The sequence below is a fragment of the Microcaecilia unicolor genome, chromosome 1 (assembly GCF_901765095.1).
Source record: "Microcaecilia unicolor chromosome 1, aMicUni1.1, whole genome shotgun sequence".
NCBI classification, from domain to species: domain Eukaryota; kingdom Metazoa; phylum Chordata; class Amphibia; order Gymnophiona; family Siphonopidae; genus Microcaecilia; species Microcaecilia unicolor.
In genome coordinates, this window is record NC_044031.1 from 758,450,721 (window position 1) to 758,465,624 (window position 14,904).

Here is a 14,904-nt window from a genome sequence, read left to right on the forward strand (position 1 = left end):
GGCTCTCACATCCTCCCTGTCTCCTCGGCTCATAACCTTGGAGTCATCTTTGATTCTTCTCTCTCCTTCTCTGCGCATATTCAACAGATCGCCAAAACCTGTCGTTTCTTTATCTACAATATTAGCAAAATTCGCCCCTTCCTTTCTGAATATGCTGCCAGAACCCTTATCCACACCCTTGTCACCTCTCGCTTGGACTATTGCAATTTACTTCTCACCGGTCTTCCGCTCAGCCATCTCTCTCCTCACCAATCTGTCCAAAATTCTGCGGCACGACTTATTTTCCGCCAGAATCGTTATACCCACACTAGCCCACTCCTCAAGTCACTTCACTGGCTCCATGTCCGCTTCCACATTCAGTTTAAACTTCTTGTACTGACCTTTAAATGCATCCACTCTGCAGCCCCCCATTACCTCTCCACTCTCATCTCTCCCTACATTCCTCCCCGTGAACTCCGCTCACTGGACAAATCTGTCATCCCCCTTCTCCTCCACTGCTAACTCCAGGCTTCGCTCCATTTCCCTCGCGGTACCTTATGCCTGGAATAGACTTCCTGGACCTATACGTCTAGCTCCATCTCTACCTGTTTTCAAATCTATGCTGAAAACCCACCTTTTCACTGCTGCTTTTTAGCTCCTAGCCACTACTCAATTGCCCTCCCCTTGTCCCTTCCTTCCATCTTACCCATTACTTCCCTCACCCGTAACTATCTTGTCTGTGTGTCTTATTTAGATTGTACACTCTTTTGAGCAGGGACTGTCTTTGTATCAGGTGTTCAGCGCTGCTTGTGTCTGGTAGCGCTATACAAATGATAATAATAATAATAATATTGGCACACCTGATTCATATATCTGACCTATACTAATTGCATTTTCTGATTGAACTTGATATTGCACTACCTCACAAAATATGTTAACTTACCCTTCTATCTCTAATTATACTTCTGTCCTTCTTGCTCTACTACATTTGCAATGTTTGATTGAATCTCTTGTAAGCCTCATTGAACTGAGTCCCCATCTCGGTCATATGTTGGGTATAAATCCAATAAAGTATAAGTATAGGTGGTATTCACTGATATAAATCATGGGACATTTTTATTGCTTGACCTGGCATTCATTAGGCCTAAGTTTCAAAGTAGTGATAGGGTAACTAGATGGCAGTGGACAGGTATTTTACCTTTTGAATTGTGTCCCTTTGGTGGTTAGGGGAGGCTATAGTTAACTTTTCCCAAAACTTACTGGGATGTATGAGGATCGTTGGTCTACCAGGCCAAAGCACATTTCTTTTTGTGAAGGTAGGTGTGGGATTATGGGGCTCTCTTGCTTTGTACCTGTGTCAGTGGACAATATGTTCACAACACTTTACCGAGTCCTGTTACATTCTGTCTTTTAAAGCAGTTACACTGGTCTCTCTAGCTACAGTGGGGGAAATAAGTATTTGATCCCTTGCTGATTTTGTAAGTTTGCCCACTGACAAAGCCATGAGCAGCCCATAATTGAAGGGTAGGTTATTGGTAACAGTGAGAGATAGCACATCACAAATTAAATCCGGAAAATCACATTGTGGAAAGTATATGAATTTATTTGCATTCTGCAGAGGGAAATAAGTATTTGATCCCCCACCAACCAGTAAGAGATCTGGCCCCTACAGACCAGGTAGATGCTCCAAATCAACTCGTTACCTGCATGACAGACAGCTGTCGGCAATGGTCACCTGTATGAAAGACACCTGTCCACAGACTCAGTGAATCAGTCAGACTCTAACCTCTACAAAATGGCCAAGAGCAAGGAGCTGTCTAAGGATGTCAGGGACAAGATCATACACCTGCACAAGGCTGGAATGGGCTACAAAACCATCAGTAAGACGCTGGGCGAGAAGGAGACAACTGTTGGTGCCATAGTAAGAAAATGGAAGAAGTACAAAATGACTGTCAATCGACAAAGATCTGGGGCTCCACGCAAAATCTCACCTCGTGGGGTATCCTTGATCATGAGGAAGGTTAGAAATCAGCCTACAACTACAAGGGGGGAACTTGTCAATGATCTCAAGGCAGCTGGGACCACTGTCACCACGAAAACCATTGGTAACACATTACGACATAACGGATTGCAATCCTGCAGTGCCCGCAAGGTCCCCCTGCTCCGGAAGGCACATGTGACGGCCCGTCTGAAGTTTGCCAGTGAACACCTGGATGATGCCGAGAGTGATTGGGAGAAGGTGCTGTGGTCAGATGAGACAAAAATTGAGCTCTTTGGCATGAACTCAACTCGCCGTGTTTGGAGGAAGAGAAATGCTGCCTATGACCCAAAGAACACCGTCCCCACTGTCAAGCATGGAGGTGGAAATGTTATGTTTTGGGGGTGTTTCTCTGCTAAGGGCACAGGACTACTTCACCGCATCAATGGGAGAATGGATGGGGCCATGTACCGTACAATTCTGAGTGACAACCTCCTTCCCTCCGCCAGGGCCTTAAAAATGGGTCGTGGCTGGGTCTTCCAGCACGACAATGACCCAAAACATACAGCCAAGGCAACAAAGGAGTGGCTCAGGAAGAAGCACATTAGGGTCATGGAGTGGCCTAGCCAGTCACCAGACCTTAATCCCATTGAAAACTTATGGAGGGAGCTGAAGCTGCGAGTTGCCAAGCGACAGCCCAGAACTCTTAATGATTTAGAGATGATCTGCAAAGAGGAGTGGACCAAAATTCCTCCTGACATGTGTGCAAACCTCATCATCAACTACAGAAGACGTCTGACCGCTGTGCTTGCCAACAAGGGTTTTGCCACCAAGTATTAGGTCTTGTTTGCCAGAGGGATTAAATACTTATTTCCCTCTGCAGAATGCAAATAAATTCATATACTTTCCACAATGTGATTTTCCGGATTTAATTTGTGATGTGCTATCTCTCACTGTTACCAATAACCTACCCTTCAATTATGGGCTGCTCATGTCTTTGTCAGTGGGCAAACTTACAAAATCAGCAAGGGATCAAATACTTATTTCCCCCACTGTATGCAGCCTGTTTGTCTTCCATAGCAATTGTTAAATATGCAAACAGTACTAGCCTCTCTGATGTGCCATCTTTCTGGGAGGTTGAGATGGTAACGATGCCAAAATAAACTAATGAAGTCAGATAATTATTGGACTAGAGTCACCTTGGTAAGTTCACAGTTTATTATCAAGACTACAAGTTATTTAAGAAGAACAGTCGGATTGTAGAGTATATTTTGTGTAGAAATTTAGTGGTCCTTTTACAAAGGCGGGGTAGCATTTTTAGCACAATAAAAGTAAGCATGCGCTAAGTGCTAGAGATGTCCATATATTCCTGTGGGCATCTCTAGCATTTAGCGCGAACTAAAAATGCTACTGCGTCTTCGTAAAAGTCCCCCTTAGATATTCACAGTTGGGAAGAATGTTGCCAGAAGGTAAGGTTCTGTTGAGTTGAAAAATACTTTCTTGCAGAGCTCAGCTGCTTCTTGTAGAGGGTTGTGAGGCGCTCACATCTCTGCACCCACACTATCTTCTTGATAATGGTGATCACTCCAGACTTCCATTTGTGTTGTACTTTTCTAGCATTATGTCCATGTCTTGTTGCATGCACGTTGGACTGAGACTTTCCACTTAAGGACTATTGTGGCTTTGCAGGCAGAATAACAAAAGTGGCTTTGTAATGGGTGCACGTGCATAGAAACCATCAGCGGATTCCTTTAGTAGTAACCAGCGCTTTGCTGTCTTCCATCTTTCTACAGAGAAAGTCGGCAGAAGTTGCAGCTATTATGAGGAGTTGTCTTCGGCCTATAGAATTCTATATACGATTTGCAGAACCAAAACTACCTGCCATTGAATGAACTGATTTTGATGGTCCCAAAAAGAAACTGAAGGACACTATTGAGGCTTTGCTTAGAAAACTGTTGGGGGAATTCATGTAATTTGATGGGGTTTGTTGAGCAATCAGGATGACTGGGAACTGCTGTAGCTTAGTTTCCCCCCAGTTCTAAGTTACTGAGATGTTCTCCAAATAGCAACTTACCCCAAAAAGGCAGTTTAACTAGATGTGACTTTGATGCTGCATCCGCTGCCCAATGCTGCAACCAAAGTTGCTGACGTGCCGTGACAGCCAAAGACATACTGCAGGCCGTAACTTGTAACATGTCATAAATGGCATCCGCCAAGTAGGCCAACTCCACTTCCAACTGGGCGTTATGTCATCTGTCTTGTGTCGCCAACGGCTGACACCATTTCAGGCATGCTCTTTCCATGAACGAGCTACATGCTGTCGCTTGAAGGCCCAAAAAGGCCACAAAAGCTTGTTTCACTGAGCCTTCTAGCTTCCTATCTTGTAGGCCTTTTAGGGCAATGCTCCCTGCCACTAGTAAGGTAGTTATCTTAGTTGCTGCTGTAACCAGGGAGCCCACCCTGGAAGCTGCAGTTTCTTTCTCCTCTGGAACTAATGGGTAGAGACCAGCCATTGCTCTACTCACTCTCAACCCCTCGTCCGGTAAGACTGATTCTGCTGTAATTGGGTCCTGAATGTCTGGATGCATCGGGAAAGCCTAAGAAGGACCTCTAAGCCCCCTCATGATTGAGGAAGATGGAACTTCTGATGCCAAAGCAGAAGGCTGCTCAGTGGAAAGCACCGCCAGAGCCTCAGAAATGAGTACTGAGCTGCTGTTTATGAAACAATCTTAGTACTTTCGGATCATCCCCCTCCTCAGGAGGTAGCTGTCCCTCCTCTAATGTTTTCTTCAACAATGGCTCCTCTGAATAGACTGAGGCCACATCAGATAAGGGGGGGAGAAGCAGAGATAGCCTCATCTGCCCACTCCTGAAGGTCTAAACAAGATCTCTTAGGAGCAGGAGGGGCAGCGGGGTGAGAAACTGAAGCACCTTGCACCAACTCTGACTGTCCCTGCTTCAGTAAATAGGTCTGGTGTAAGAGCAATATAAACTCCAGCGAAAACAAAGATACCGATGTAGCAGAATGCTCTGCTGGGCTGTGAGGGTGTAAAATGGCGGCTGTGCTCCACGTGTGATTAGCCAGAGGCTGATCCTTACTGCAAGTAAGCCCTGAGAAAATGACACCCGTTCCCACGCTGAACTGCATCAAGCTGTGCACCAGCTCTGCCGGAGAGCCTGAAGATCCCAGCATATTTGGATGCTGCTCCAAATCCAAGATGAAGGTTCTGGCATATTTGGATGCTGCTCCAAATCCAAGATGAAGGTTCTGGCATATTTGGATGCTGCTCTGAATCCAAATGTGTGCTGCCGCCAACCATTTCCTTTGTGTCCCTCGGGATTTCCAACTTGCAGGCACTGCAGTGCCCTGACACCGCCTGGCAGGTTCCACAGCGGAAGTACTGCCTCTGTAGGAGTCGCCATTCACCATGACTGTGCAGCACAGCGTGTCCCAAGTGGTTTGTCAGGATCCCTCCCCTGCGCCAAGTAGAACTTGCAGCCTTCCAAGTGGTTCTGAGTCAGACTTACCACTACCGACTGCTCCCCAAGCTCAGTCACCACAAGTCTTACCACAGATGAGAGAGGTTCAGGACTAATTCTCTGTCCCGTGCTCTCCAGAAAACCTCTTTCCTTTTTTTTTTTTTTTTAAAGGTGGTTGTGCTGGAAAAGGAGAGCTCCACAGGAAACGGGAGAGAGGTGAAAGGAGGGAAGAAGTACATTCTGAGGGTACAATGTAATCCATAACCAATCTGTAACAAATTGTATTTCCATCATTTAACTCATATTGTAAGCCACACTGAACCCGCAAAAAGGTGGGAAAATGTGGGATACAAATGCAATAAATAAATAAAAAATAAAATACCACACACAATGATCTGAAGACCTCCAGATATGACTCTGCAGACTCAAGCCACCCGCAAAGCTGAAGTGGGGACCAGTTGACCCAACTGGACCAGGAGCAAATCACTCGGAACCAGTGGCTGAAAAATGTGTCCATCCACCTGCTGGAGATAGAGAACTGAAAACTAAGCTGAGACATATATCTCTCTTGGCATACAGCTCCTCAGTATTTTCTACCTTCACCTGCTGTTTGATAAGACGTACCAATCCCCAGCCCTGGCTGACCCCTTGCACCGGATACCTTCGCTCCTGCGCCCGTCCTGCTGAACGCCTCTGGAGGAAATCTCGCACCCTTACTGACTTCATTCACTTCAAATTCATGCTATCCTCCTTCCAATCCTCCCTATTCCTCGCTAAGCAGGACTACTATATCCAATTGACCAATTCCCTCAGCTCTAACCCTCGTCGTCTATTCGCCACCCTCAACTCCCTCCTCAAAGTGCCCTCTGCTCCCACCCCCCCCCCCCCCCCTTCACTCTCTCCTCAATCTCTGGCCCACTACTTCCGTGACAAGGTCCAGAAGATCAACCTCGAATTCACCACTACTCCCTCTCCTCCTCTTCAGCCTATATCTCACTCTCTCATCCAACCTACCCAGGCCTCCTTCTCCTCCTTTCCTGCTATCACCGAAGAGGAAATCACCCATCTCCTCTCCTCCTCGAAAGCCACCACTTGTTCCTCTGACCCCATCCCCACTAACCTACTCAACACCATCACTCCTACCATCACCCCCACCATCTGTCATATCCTTAACCTCTCTCTCTCCACTGCATCTGTCCCGGACACCTTCAAGCATGCTGTGGTCACTCCACTCCTCAAAAGCCATCACTTGACCCTACCTGTCCCTCCAACTACCGCCCCATTTCCCTCCTACCCTTCCTCTCCAAGATACTTGAACGCGCCGTTCACAGCCGCTGTATTGATTTTCTCTCTCATGCCATCCTTGATCCGCTTCAATCCGGCTTTCGCCCCCTACACTCAACAGAAACGGCACTATCTAAAGTCTGCAATGACCTATTCCTCGCCAAATCCAAAGGTCACTACTCCATCCTCATCCTCCTCGACCTCTCCGCCGCCTTTGACACTGTCAATCACAACCTACTTCTTGACACACTGTCCTCCCTTGGGTTCCAGGGCTCTGTCCTCTCCTGGTTCTCCTCTTATCTCTCCCATCGTACCTTCAGAGTACACTCTCATGGTTCGTCCTCCTCCCCTATCCCGCTCTCTGTTGGAGTTCCTCAGGGATCTGTCCTTGGGCCCCTTCTTTTTTCAATCTACACCTCTTCCTTAGGCTCCCTGATTTCTTCTCATGGTTTCCACTATCATCTTTATGCCGACGACACCCAGCTTTATCTCTCCACACCACAAATCACTGCGGATACCCAGGCCAAAGTCTCGGCCTGCTTATCCGACATTGCTGCCTGGATGTCCAACCGCCACCTGAAACTGAATATGTCTAAGACTGAACTTATTGTTTTCCCACACAAACCCACTTCCCCTCTCCCTTCACTCTCTATCTCAGTTGATAACACCCTCATCGTCCCCGTCTCATCTGCCCGCAACCTCGGTGTCATCTTCGACTCCTCCCTCTCCTTTTCTGCGCACATCCAGCAGATAGCCAAGACCTGTCGCTTCTTCCTCTATAACATTAGCAAAATTCGCCCCTTCCTCTCCGAGCACACCACCCGAACTCTCATCCACTCTCTCATTACCTCTCGCCTTGACTACTGCAACCTACTCCTGACCGGCCTCCCACGTAGCCATCTATCTCCCCTTCAGTCCATCCAGAACTCTGCCGCACGTCTTATCTTCCGCCTTAACCGATATACTCATATCACCCCTCTCCTCAAGTCACTTCACTGGCTCCCAATCAGTTACCGCATACAGTTCAAGCTTCTCTTACTCACCTACAAATGCACTCGATCTGCGACCCCTCCGTACCTCTCTACCCTCATCTCCCCTTACGTCCCTACCCGTAACCTCCGCTCTCAAGACAAATCCCTCCTTTCAGTACCCTTCTCCACCAACTCCAGGCTCCGCCCCTTCTCTCGCCTCACCCCATGCCTGGAACAAACTCCCTGAGCCCATATGCCGTGCCCCCTCCCTACCCATCTTCAAATCAATGCTCAAAGCCCACCTCTTCAATGTCGCCTTCGGCACCTAACCACTACACCTCTTCTCAGGAAAACTTATCTACCCCAACTTGACATTTCGTCCTTTAGATTGTAAGCTCTTCCGAGCAGGGACCGTCCTTAATTGTTAATTTGTACAGCGCTGCATAACCCTAGTTGCGCTCTAGAAATGTTAAGTAGTAGTAGTAGTATACACAACTACGCCACCGGTTCTGGAATATTGGGAAGCTACGTAATGGAATTGTATTAGGCATCAGCACTCAAAAGGATTTGAGGTCATTGTGGACAGTACTTTGAAATCCTTGGCTCACTGTATGGTGGTAAAAAAGCAAATAGAATGTTAGGAATTATTATGAAAGGAATGGAGAAAAGAGAGAATATAACAGGGTCTGATGCTCAAAGCGATTTAAGTGGGTAGGAGAGGCTCTGATCCCCCACCCGGTCCCCTACTTCCCTGTAGTGCCCCCCTCCCCCCCTTACCTGACTATCACAGGTAGGTCATTGGGGCAGGAGCAAAGCCCTCTCACTTCTGTTCTAGCTGCAAAATGGCACTTCTCTCCCTAGTAGTACCCCAAGGGGAGAGGAGCCAATTTGCGACAGGCGCAAGTGGACTTCGCTCCTATGCCAATGACCCACTGGACCACCAGGGATGGTCAGGGGATGGAAATAGTGAGGTGGTGGTATTTGTTGGGGGCGGGGGGGGAGTCTAAGTGGAGGGTCAGAACAAGGTGAGGGAGGTAGGAGGACTTGACATCCCTTTATGTGGGTTCCACCTAGTATTCAGGTGGGGCCTGTATAAGTGTCTTATGGGACCTGCACAAGAGCCGGCTGCCAACACATGTCCAGAGAGCGCTATTCAGTGCTAGTACCCGCACAGGCATCAGCACTGAATATTGGGGATTAATTCAGCCCACTGCTGGCTGAATATTGACCAGATAATGTCTTTGTATAGATCCATGCTGTGCTTCTACCTTCAGTACTATTTACAATTCTGCTCACCCCATCTCAGAAAGGATATAGTGTAAGTGGAAACGTTTTTCAGAGAAGGGGCAACAAAACTAATAAAAGGGATGAATGACTTGCTGAGGAAAGCTAAATAAATAATAAATGGGTTAGGCCCCTTCAGCTTGGAGGAGAGGCGATATAGTAGAGGTCTGTAAAATCATGAGTGGTGTAGAACGGGTGAACAGAACAGTTGTTCATGTGTCCTAGGACTAAGGGATATTCCATGAAGCTAGTAAACAGCGCTTTTAAAACAAATTGGAGAAAATGCTTTTTCCAGTTGAACTGTGAAAGTTGTTGCTAGATAATATGATGAAAGCAGATAGTACAGTGGGGATTATAAAGAGTTTAGACAAGCTCTTGGAGGAAAATTTTATAAACCATAATTATCCGGGGAGACTTGGAAAAAACTGTTTATTTCTGGGTATGAGCAAGAAGAACTGGATTTATTCTTTGAGATCCTGCCAGGTACTTGTGACCTGGTTTGGCCACTGTTGGGCTTTCTGGACCCTTGGTCTGACCCAATGTGGCAGTTCTTATGTTTGACACTTGTGGGGACCCTCAGCTCTGATTGTGATACTGCCCCCACGTCTCTGCAATCTTGGACAAGTCACTTTGTCTCAAGTGACCAGTTCTGAAATCAGTAACAATAGTTCATTTATTTTTCTTGTCCTGTGGGAAGCAGTTGTTGATTCATTCTCCCACATGAACAGTTTTATAGGCCTCGTATGCCAGAAATTATTCCAGAGTACTCCTTAGGGTCTAATTTTGAAGAAAGCCTGATTCTATAAGTACACATTTTGATTAAGAAGATGCTTTTGAAATTAGTATAAAGGCTGGAATTTGTCCACCTTTTTTAAGGAAGTGAAGGAGAGGAGGATTTTTTTGCTTTTGAGCCATAAGCGGGAGCAGGGTGCAGCCCATCCTGAGAGCAGCTGGAATAGGGTTTGCTTTCTTCCAGTAAAAAATCAGAGACTCTTAGCAATGCTTCTAGGAAATGCTTCACAGCAGGTCTTCAGGCACCTTTGGCTTTTACCACACGCAGAATTATTGAGTGGAAAGTGAAATCAAAGACCATTCTGCACAGCTGGATTCTGATTAATGATACATCTCACCTCTTTCCCAGCTCATGGGAAATACAGTTTGGAGTGGAGTGAGCTGTATATGCTGTGCAGAGACCCTGTGTTGCATGTATACACACACAGCTATACATACTTAGCCATAAGTCGACAGAGCTCTGGCTGTATTGAAATCCTGTTAGATGCCCCATGATTCCAGCTTTAGACTCTGAGTGCTTGTATGAAAGTGTATACATGTGCTGACAGTACTGTACTTCTATTTATTGTTTACATTATCCCCTCGAGTGATCCTGTCTCAGATAACTGGTTTTAGTTCTTAGAAACGTGATGGCAAATAAAGGCCAAATGGCCCATCCAGTCTGCCCATCTTCTGTAAACCCTAACTCTTTCTTTTCCTAAGGGTCCCATCCTCGACTCCACAACCTTCACCGGGAGGCCATTCCACGCTTCCATCACCCTTTCTATAAAATAATACTTCCTTAGATTTCTTCTAAGCCTATTCCCTCTTGACTTCATCGTGTGCCCCCTTGTTCCAGAGTTTTCCTTCAGTTGAAAAAGGCTCACTTCCTGTACATTAATGCCCTTGAGATATTTAAATGTCTTGTTGCACTTCATAAGTCTGTCCCTATATGTTTTATGTTCAAGACGGCGTACCAATTTTGTAGCCGCCCTCTGGGCTGACTCCATCCTGTTTATATCTTTCCGTAGGTTGGGTCTCCAGAATTGCACGCAGTACTCTAAATGGGGCCTCACCAGAGACTTATACAAGGGCACTATCACCTCTTTTTTTTTTTTTTTCCCCTGCTGGTCATCCCTCTCTTTATGCACCCAAACATCCTTCTGGCTTTGACAGTCACTTTTTCTACCTTTTTGGAAGCTTTAAGGTCATCAGACACAATCACCCCCAAGTCCCTCTTCCTTCTTACACAGAAGTACTTCACCCGCTATATTGTACTGTTTCCTCGGATTCTTGTGACCCAAGTGCATTACCCTGCATTTTTTAGCATTAAATCTTAGTTGCCAAATATCAGACCATTCCTCCAGTTTCGCTAGGTCCTTTCTCATGTCATTCACACCCTCCAGGGTTTTCACCCTGTTGCAGAGTTTCATATCATCCGCAAAGAGACAAACCTTACCAGACAGCCCTTCCGCAATATTGTTCACAAAGACGTTAAAAAGAGCCGGCCCAAGTAGTGGAGGAGTGGCCTAGTGGTTAGGGTGGTGGACTTTGGTCCTGGGGAATTGAGGAACTGAGTTCGATTCCCGGCACAGGCAGTTCCTTGTGACTCTGGGCAAGTCACTTAACCCTCCATTGCCTGCCGCATTGAGCCTGCCATGAGTGGGAAAGCGCGGGGTACAAATGTAACAAAAAATTTAAAAAAATCCCTGCGGTACTCCACTGATAACATCCCTATCTTCAGAGCAAGCTCCATTTGATAACTCCTCCTTGTAAGGAATGAGCTCCTTTTCTCATGAATCTGCAGGGCATATCATTCTGCTGGAGACCATGTACAAGTACATTTTGATTTTTTTTTTTTTTTGTCTTCTTTGTACAGATGTCCGGCGATGACCGAAGTGACAAAGAGGAGGATGACCTGTCTGAAGATAATGAAGAACCATGCCTCAAGAATGGCTCTGGGGCAAGCAAGTGCCGGATTGTGAATGGACAGCATGACCATTAACCCCGTCCCCACACTGTGGCCTTAAGCAACGCAAACAAGTTGCCATTAACACACTGTGCCTGCCTGAGTGATCACCTGAGGGCTGAGGAGCCCAGGGAACCATCTGCTTCACCTGACAAAAAGTGTTACTTCCCTTGCCCCTCTCCCCCAGCCACCTGGTACCTAAACGGCTCTTCAGTATGCGTGAGTACACAGAGAGAAGTAAAGGGGTAGGGGGATATGGTAGTGCAGTATATATGTTTCTGTGTACACCTCTGCAATAAGCTCTCAGGATACTGCTCCTGGTTCTTTCACCTCTGCGGTGGGATTCTTTCTCTCTCCTCATCTGCCTTGCTATTATTCTAACTTATATTTAAGACCTCTTTCCTTCCCCATGACCTAATGATCTTTTTCTGTCCTTGTCACTATGCCATTACTGTTGAGTATTCTGTAAAGTACCAGGTTGAAAGCATTTCTGAACACCACAGTGCCACCTGTTGATAGCACCATGCACTGCAGGGTGGGAGGAGAATGGTGGGTACTAAATACCCAGTTTATTGTATTTTAAAAAGAATACCCCCTCACACACACACACACACCCCTACACAGTTTTAAATTTAATCAACGTTATATAAGAGAATAGCCTGCAGAAAAGGACTAAAGGACCCATCTGTTTTTTTTTTCACTGGGGTCTGCATAGTGCTCCCTTACAGGGTGGGTTACTTACCTCCTCACCAGCAGGTCGTCATATATACACATTCAGAATCTGTCCCGAGATCTTTGGCAAGGAGAATAAATGTTTCCTCCCTGAAATAACTGAACATTTTATTTCAGTTAAATTCTACATGTCTTGAACACCAACCTTACATTGTTTGCACCACACACACTTTTAATGAAATCGTAGATTTGAAGTAGGGAAACTGCTTGGTCACTTCCTCCTGGTTACATGGTTGAGAATGGGTTGCCACTGTCACTTTGGATAGACAGAGGAGAAACAGCAGCCCCTTGGGAGGAACCTGGAACCCAGTTGCAGTTCTTTCCCACCTTCCTCCAGGTTCGCTAATTGTGCACACCCTGTTAAGACTCTATGGCAGACGTGTTTTGCCACTTGCCAGGGCAGACAGGGTTACCGAATAATTTGACTACAATGTCATGTGTGTGCCTTGCTAAAACCAGGACTGGTTTAGTGGGATGGATCAATTTAAAATTGTCATTCCAAAAGCCTTTCTTATGATCATTGATTTTTTTTTCCTCTTTTTGTTTTTAGAAATGGATGAATGCTCAGTGCTTATGGGTAGATAACTAGTAACACACACAGTATGTATAGCTAACACAAGTCTTTATACTAGGTTTTTTTTGGTATCTTTTATTCCTACCTAGATACTTTTTTAAAACAAAGATTATAGCTTTAATATTTTCAGATTTAGTGCATTACACAATTAGTGGAATATTATGTACTAGACAATTAACTTTGGATTTGCATCCAGATGCCCTAGTAGTACCTGAAATTTAATTACACATAAAAAGGCATTTAAAATTTTATTTTGTAAATCAAATACAACTTTAGATGGTTTGTTTGTGTTTCTATCTGTTCAGCTGTTCAAGGTTGGAGAGTTTAGAAACTAGAGCTGGCACTGAGTGGCAGAACATAGGCGGAGCCAGTGTTTCAAAATGCTTAGGATGCCAAAGCACAGTTCTAATGACCTCTCTCTGTACACAGTGAAGGGAGATTGCTGAGCACCCACAGAGCTGATGTTTATTGAGCAGAGGACAGTTTCTCTGTATAACTGCAGGATAAAGTCATAAATGGCCATAATGTGAATCCTGAGCAGAGGGAGAAGTTAAGACACAGAATTTTAAGACCAAGGTTAGGACTCGGGCCCCCAATGCTCAAAACTCTGGCGCTGTTCCGAATAGCGCCGTAAAAATACTGCTTGAACAGCACAGAAGAACAGTGTGCCCTAAGGCTCAACGCTAATGAGATGTAAATGTAGGCATGTCCATTGCATTGTGCATTAGGGGAGTTCAGTGGGCGGATTGTGCTTGGCACATGTGCAGGAGAGTTCTGCAGTAAGCTCGGCTCCTGTGCACATTCGCCTGGTAAAACCTGAACGTGAAGCACACATTGGCATGTGTTTTCTGTGGCTTAACTATAATCAGGTTTTTGGTTTTTTTAGTTTGGCTGCTTATATTTAAATGCGGGAAACAGACGCCAATGTGCGTTTTCACTTTGGGCATTTTAAATTTTTTTCAGCATGAGATGCTTTAACTTCAGACGCAGGAAACAGACTCCAATGTGTACTTTAAATTGGATCTGCTGTTTCTCATGACCAGCGGTTAAGTGCTTGCACTTGCTTCCTTCTGCTTCCAAAAGCAATCAAAACCAGCACATTTTGCAGAAAGAATCATGAGAAACCCTCTCTTCCAACACCCTAACGCCTGTTCCGACCTGGTGGTGGTGTTTTTTTTTTTTTTTTGCAGCAGTAAGGCACTTTTGTTTTGGGTGCTGTTTTCTGAGCTTTGGGGAGGAATACAAAATGAGCTCATTAACATGAGCTTGACTGCATTAGCATGCTGATGCATTGTTTGTCTGCACGCTCAGTAGTTTCTGCGCTCTGGGCCTCTGAACATTCTGCGCAGGTAAATGCGGGTGCTAGTATGATGCTGATGGCCTCTAGTGCCCGCATTTAATTTTGAGCATCGGGGCATCAGTGTCTAGGCAGGACTACAGCCTGGTACATGAGAATGAAGGCCACTCCTGGCGCTTTCAATAATTTGATGTCAGATCCATCATACCCGTAACTGGGTCCCTGACAAGATCATAGTCAGACTCTGCTGTGGCCTGTTCAGAAGATGTCACCATGGAATGGAGATGACTAAATCTCTTCTGATCCTTCAAATTAGAGATAGCCTTTTATCTTTTTCATACTTTTCATGGGCTGGATGTATCGCTTTATTTCAAGTTTCAATAGTTGATCGTATCATTGGGCCTAAACATTTTGTGTGAAATGTAGATTTTATTTCAAACAGCTTACTTTGTTTGTTTGTTAAAGAAAGAAAGAAAAAAAGCTTTAATTATAAGAAATCAGGTTTTTTTGTTTCTTGTGGATTTTTGTCTTAACCCTCTGGCTCAGCCTGTCTTGGTGCATGGTGGCACCTAGAGTAACACAAAG

The 14,904-nt window shown here is 45.5% G+C and overlaps 1 protein-coding gene across 5 annotated transcripts in view; it reads left to right on the forward strand.

The window, feature by feature from the left end:
- Nucleotides 1-14,117, forward strand: part of CERS3 (ceramide synthase 3) — a 211,985-nt gene extending 197,868 nt beyond the window's left edge. For all 5 annotated transcript variants that reach the window (XM_030189741.1, XM_030189736.1, XM_030189737.1 and 2 more), the window contains one exon: nt 11,627-14,117. In XM_030189741.1, coding sequence (XP_030045601.1) covers nt 11,627-11,752 — 126 coding nt within the window. In that variant the 3' untranslated portion in view covers nt 11,753-14,117. The remainder of the gene's footprint in view (nt 1-11,626) is intronic.
- Nucleotides 14,118-14,904: the final 787 nt, after the last annotated feature.